We start from the raw sequence: 6,291 nt of genomic DNA, 5'->3' as shown, positions 1-6,291 counted from the left end.
TATTACAGAATTATCCTGCACAATCATCTCGCAGTTAGGCTCTAAGTTAGGCTCTAAACCAGCACACAGAAACAAACCTCTGTTCTGGACACTATGCAGTTAATTTATTCCCTGTCTTAAACAAAAATACAGACTTTCATTAAGGACATGGAAGCAAGTTATGACCTCCCTCTTACCCACTCCTAATACATTTTATCTTTATTCTTTACAATCCTGGATAGCAAAGCAGCTGAGAGCCACCAGGATTTCTGATGCCACACAGTTATTGTCCTGGTTGTTTGTTCTGGTTCTAGCTGAATGATAGTGGGAACTGTTCTGCTTCTGAGCAAAGGGGAGGAGGAGCTGCAAATTCTTAGTTTTTTAGGCTGGAATTAAAGAGACCTTAAAAGCTGTTTGCCACACAACTTACAACTCCTTTTGTATTTAATGGCATGAAAATATTAGAGTGAATAAATGCTAATGATTTGGGGGTTTGCAGTATTGTAGAGCAAATAAAGAACTCAGGCTAGCAATAACTTGCCTCTGTGTTCACACAATCATTTTACTTAAGAATGCCATGAAAATACTTTAAACAGATTTCTGTCAAGGCATTGTTTGAATAATAGGCTTACCTAGTGTTCAGGATTCAATCAGTGTTTTCCTTGATATAGAATGTCATTTTGCAAGTGATGAGGACATACACAATTAACTGAAAACTCTAATGAAATTTCTGCTGCAGATACCTTCTTTGCTATGCCACTTTATTGTACATGTTGATGGAAGAGCAACAAGAAGAATCCTGATCTCTGAATCACTCAGATTCTGCATTTTCAGACACAGCTGGCACTTCAGAGATCAGGGTACCTGTGAATTTCAGTTTACATTTGCCAACATACAGAGTGGGATTCATCCAAGTGGCAACACAAAAGCCAACAAGATTGTAAGGAAAAAAAAATTAGATGCAGTGTGAGAATAACCTATCTACAAATAGGAAAAAGAGAACTCCCAAAGAGGGAAAAAATAGAGAACAAGCTAGATCTGCGGGATGGTCCTTACAGCTTTGTGCCATCATAGTAGCGTAAGGAAAACCAGTTATGGGAGAAGCATCCTGGAACAGCATAAAGCTACTGCACAAACTCCTCATTTGGTGCCTCACCACAGCTCAGGATGGAGGACCAGAGTGGGAAAGAGAGAGCCTGCTGCTGAGAGCTGCCTGCTGTCCACTCTCCAAACGGCCCCATGGACCCCAGCTCCCAGCAGGGGATAGAAGGGGGAACAGCACAGGCTACGACAGCTCCTGTGGAGCTGGAAAGTGGAATCAGGTAAAGAATGAAGAAAAGCACCTTTGTCCCCATTCCTCCAACCTTCTGCTGATAATAGTTCAGATGGATGAAACAAACTGGCTCATTAGGACTTGGTTGGAAAAGATTGATATATCAGGCACATCATGGACAAATTAATATTACCATCTCACCTTTTAATATAAAATATTAAAGTTTTGAAAGAAAGATATGCTATCACAAGAGAGGTAGTTATGTCTTCACCTATACCATGGTTGGACGGTTTCTCATCTTTTCTCTACCTCAGAAAACCAAACCCTTTTAACCAGTTTTAACTTGACAATGGTGTCCATTCAACGATTTTAACAGTCACATAAAAATGACATGTCCTTTTAAATGAGAATGAACAGTAATCCATAAATAGAAATGCAAAGAAAACATCAAAGTTGCATTTTTCCTATTTCTTATTTTGACATAGAACAATATTTCCCTGGTTTTAATTAAAAAAGAAATGGATAAAGCTCACCATAATTGAGTAGAGCTCAAAAAGTTAAAAAACCTGAAAAATCTAAATAGAACTATTACTTCTCTAAATTAAACACTTTTAAATGGAAACTATGCTCAGATTTCTCCATCATAGATTTTGACTGACATATCTGTCCTTGTACCAGACACTCTAAATCAAGAGCCCTTAACAGAAGTGTCCTTAACTATAACAATTTTAAAGCGTGACTGCCAGGTGAGATGAACTCCAGTGTGCCTCCGCAAGGAAGCTCCAAGCCTCTGGAAGAGTAAAGAACTCATGTTGCTTTGGATGTGTCTGGTGGTGTAAATAATGTCAGCTTTTAGAAACGACACAAAACTAATCATATGGGGGTGGGGGAAGGTGTAACTTGTGTGCCTTAGCACTCCACCATGGGTGAAATTTAACACTGAAATATTGCCACTCACTTCAAAAGGGCCAGGATTCAACCTATAGAACCCAAATTTAGAAAAGTTCTCCAAAGGATTTTGAGCAATATTATGCAACCTTTAACATCTGAGGGCCAAGCATGTTATTTTGAAAGGTCAAAAGGATAAAAATGGGAGCAGCTGACTACCCTGCCCTAGTCTCTTTACACTGCAGAGGTAGGGCTCCTTCAAAACCTCGGCTTTTAAAACAGGGCACACCTCAGTGTGTATGTTCTATTCATGAGGCAGTACAAACCTTCTGCCTAGTTTAGTTGTCCTTAATTTAAGTCCTACCATTTAGGGCTCTGGACCAGAGGTTACACACCAAAAGAAAAAATCAGGGCCTGACTTGTGATGACTCAAACCTCTCACTCGGTGCTGAAACACTTCAGCGCTCCCTTGATTATTTTGGCACTGGGAATTTATGACCCAGATTCTGGGACACTGTATAGCCCCATCCTGCCCCTGTCTCAATTAGGCTATTCACTCAGCTTCTCCCTCTGTGCTTCCTGCAAATCCTAGCAGAAAAGATCTGTAATGAAGCACCATGAACTGTCACCAAAGAAAAGTCCTGAGACAGGCTGAGGAGTTAACGTAGATGAATGTATGCCTCCTTTAAGGCACCTTTAAGCCATCAGAGCAACATTAGGGAAATATAGTTAGAAGAATCATTTAGAATTTATAGCTTCCTGGATGGTTTTTGGCAGGTCTATTTTTGAATGACCAAAAGGAGAAAGCATGGCTTAAGTGATTTTAGAAGGAACCACGATGTCAAGAATGTGCAGTGCACCTTTCAGCACAATGAGAAGCATTACTTGCAGGAGGTTTGCGTTTTTTGAAGGACTTTCACACATCATATTCTATTAATTATTTCACTATTAGTTCTTCTGAGAGGCCAATGTATGCTAGCAGATAGAAACCCACCTGACTGACATTAGGAGCTTTTCTCCATCATAAGCAGGAAAATATCTTTGTAAATGCATGAGGAACAGGAAGAACTAGCTGACTGTGGTATTTTTAGGTTTAGGTGAAAATATCACTGGGATTATTTAGCGAAGAAGTAGGAAGAGTAAATATAGCAAGTAATTAAAAAACGATTTCTCAACAAAGAAAATGATTAATTTTACATACAGGGAAACTGCAAAATGCACTCAGGTTATCTGGATATAACATAAGAGCAGGTATCAAAAATGTTTCTAATCCTTATATATCTCAGTAATGCTTCAAGTTCTCAACTGCTGCACGTTTGGTGGCACAGACTCCACCTACACCTTAACCAGACGTCAGAAAAAAATACAATACTTCACAGCTCAGGCAGGGAGAAACTTTTCCTCCTACATGTGGAATGGTGAGAACACGTTTTATTTTTTAAATTCCCTTTAGTTGTTAAAAGAGGGAAAACATTTTGACTTAGCACTACCCCTTTACCTTTGGCTGGTATATTTCCCTGTTAGAGGAAGAAAGGTTTGAGGTGGTAGTTTACATAACACAGCTAAGCATATTATGTAAAGATCAAAGCAGCAGGGTCGGCACAGGGACAGAAACGTCTGACTCGCCCAGCGCAGCCGGGGTTACCTGACAGCCAGTTCTGCTGCAGGTTTGTTTTGTTCCAGGTTAGTATTCCCACCAAACAACTAACATTTAAGCGCAGCTTTGCCTTGGCCTCTCCCATTCCTGACTGCGATGCTTTCCACAGAAGCAATGCCTGCCTGCGTGGGAGGCGAGGTTCATTTACCTGGCCACAACCAGGCGACAGCGCCTATCTCCAGCCGGGATGCCGCACGTCACCCGGTGCCGGCAGCAGCTGGGGGCGGTTTGTGCCACCCAGCCGTGCTGATGCCATGCAGTGGTCGAAACTGCCACGGTAACACCAAGTGTGGCCACCAAGTGCCAAGGGCCTGGGCCCTCCCTGCAGGCCGGCGGAGGCACCGCGTGCCCTCGCACCGCCCCTCCCCAGGTACCGCGTCCCGCCCCGCCCGGGGCATCGGCCGCGTCGCCCCCGGCTGCTCCCTCCCGCTCCGCGGAGACAAAGGCGCTGGGGAGGTGCGGGCGGCGGGCCGGCAGGACCGGGGAGGGGGCGAAGGAGGGCGCGACTGGCGAGGGGAACAAAGGAGCCGAAAAAGACGAAAAGAGCCAAGAAAGTTGATACCGGCCTCCGCCGCCCCCTGCCCTGTCCCGGCCCGCCCATCCCACCTCCCGGACTTTCGCGTGGGGGCCCACGGCAGCCCAGCGGCGGCAGGGAGAAAGGCCGGGTACCCTCACCTCCATATCCCCCACCCCAAATCCCCGGCCGAAGATCCCCCGCTCGCCCCATCCTCTCCCGCCTCCTCCTTCTTCCTCTGCCCCGCTGACCCCGCCCAGCCCCCGCTGCTTCCCTTTAACGCGCGCTCCCGCCGCTGCCTCTTGCCCCTCCCCCCTGCCCGGCGGCGCGCGGCCTCCTCCAGCCCCCGCGGGCACGCGCCCGCCCGCGCCCCTCATCCCGGCACTTTCCCCCCCGCGCTCCCTGCCGAAATCGCGCGCGCGCGCCCCCGCCTTCCCGCCCCTCCCTCGGCGGCCCGCGAACGCCCGGGAGAATTGGCTGGCGGGCGCGCGCGCCCGCGCGGCGCCGGGCGGACGGGTGGGGGCGCGCGCGCGCGGAGGCGGCGGCGGCGGGGGTGCGCGCGCGCGCGCGGCAGCGGCTTCACTTCTCTCCGGGCAGCGGGGGCAGGAGCGGCGGCGGTGGGAGAAGCAGCAGCAGCAGCCGCCGTCGCTGCTGCTCGGGAGAGACGGGAAAGGGGAGAGGAAGCCGAGAGCGAGGAGCGCGGGGGAGCAGGCTCATGACTCAGTGAGTGGCTGCAGCCCCTTTCCAGCCCCGCGCCCGGCCGGAGTCGGGGCGACCGCGACGGATTGTCCCGCAGCCTGTGCTCGGCACCAGCGAGAGAGAGACCTGCGCTCGCCTGCAGGTAGCAGAGGCTTTCCCCCGTCTCTGCCGGGGTACACCTACCTCTGCCCCAGCTGAGCTCCCCGTCTGCCTCCCCTCCCCCCGCTGGGCTCCTAACCCCCCCGTCGCTCGCCATCCCTCCCCCACGGCAGCACCCTCTCCCCCACATTTAGCTGTGACCCTCGGTCTCTACCTTCATCCTTCATCTTCCCTCCCCTCTCCGCATCCCCCTGGCGCTGCCTGGTACCCCCTTCCCCCCCCTTGTCATTCTCGGCCGTGCCCTTTCATAGCAACCGTCCCGGCCGCCCCCCCGCCGCCCCCGGCCACCTCGGCATCTCTGCCGGCGCTCCCCGCTCCCCCAGGCTCCATCCAGCCTCCATTGCTCCTCAGCACCCCCACACCCTTTCAGCAACTCTTCCGTGTCCATTTGTCCTGCTCGCCCCGCTGCGGGCGGGAGCAGCCACCACCCCCGCTCCCCCCAACCCCTCTGGCCCTGCTCCGCATGGTCCCCGCGGCACTCTCTGCGCCCCTGGGTCGCTCGGGCGCCGGGGTACCCCCTGCCCCCTACCACGATCGAGCCTCCTGGGATGCGCTATCCCCACATCCCCCGCCGCAGCGGTGGGCACCCGGGGCTGGAACCCCTCGGGAAAAGGCACTGTCCTCCCCACTCCCCACCCCCGCGCCCCGAGGAGCCCCGCAGCCCAACCCTCTCCCTTCCCGCATGTGCCCCCGACGTCTTCCTCTCGCAGTCTCCTCCTCCTCCTCCTCCTCTCCCCGGTTGTCTGCTACTTCTCACCCTGGCCCGGCCGCCGCCCGGCCGGCCGTGGGTGTGCGGGGGGTGCATGGTTCTGGGGATGCTCGTTCCCGTTCCCGCACGGCGGGGGCTTCCCGACGGGAGAGTCGCGCCTGTGCCCACCCGCGGCCGTGGCAGCCCGGGGCTGCCATCCTGTCCTGTCCCGTCCTATCCTTCCGGGTGCCCCTCTCAGTGTCAGACCCTTCCCTGGCACAGACCGGGCTCTTTCTGCCTCCCGTCCCGGGGTGTTGTGGTCTTTTTGACCTTTATGGTTGTTAATGAAGATGAAGTAAGGCGGCTGCTGCCGTTGCTGCTCGTGGTGGACCCTGCAGAAACACTCAATTTATCTTGGCTTATGGGAAATTACG

General features: G+C 51.9%; 1 protein-coding gene across 4 annotated transcripts in view; it reads left to right on the top strand.

Annotated features, from left to right (window-relative positions):
• Positions 1–4,889: 4,889 nt before the first annotated feature.
• The window catches only part of LOC136295838 (ubiquitin-conjugating enzyme E2 E2), a 200,736-nt gene continuing 199,334 nt past the window's right edge, over positions 4,890–6,291 (top strand). The window contains exon 1 of one of the 4 annotated variants that reach the window (XM_066194544.1): positions 4,890–5,152. Coding sequence is in view for 1 of the 4 variants with exons in the window: in XM_066194525.1 (XP_066050622.1) it covers positions 5,027–5,034 (8 nt within the window). In the remaining 3 variants the exon portion in view is untranslated. The remainder of the gene's footprint in view (positions 5,153–6,291) is intronic. The other 3 variants (XM_066194525.1, XM_066194535.1, XM_066194551.1) reach the window with 3 other exon arrangements.

The sequence above is a fragment of the Chamaea fasciata genome, unplaced genomic scaffold (genome assembly GCF_029207755.1).
Source record: "Chamaea fasciata isolate MVZ Bird 193981 ecotype frontalis unplaced genomic scaffold, bChaFas1.0.hap1 SCAF_1, whole genome shotgun sequence".
Taxonomy (NCBI): Eukaryota; Metazoa; Chordata; class Aves; order Passeriformes; family Sylviidae; genus Chamaea; species Chamaea fasciata.
The sequence above is the reverse complement of the archived record's forward strand: the minus strand, read 5'-3'. Positions and strand labels throughout refer to the sequence as shown.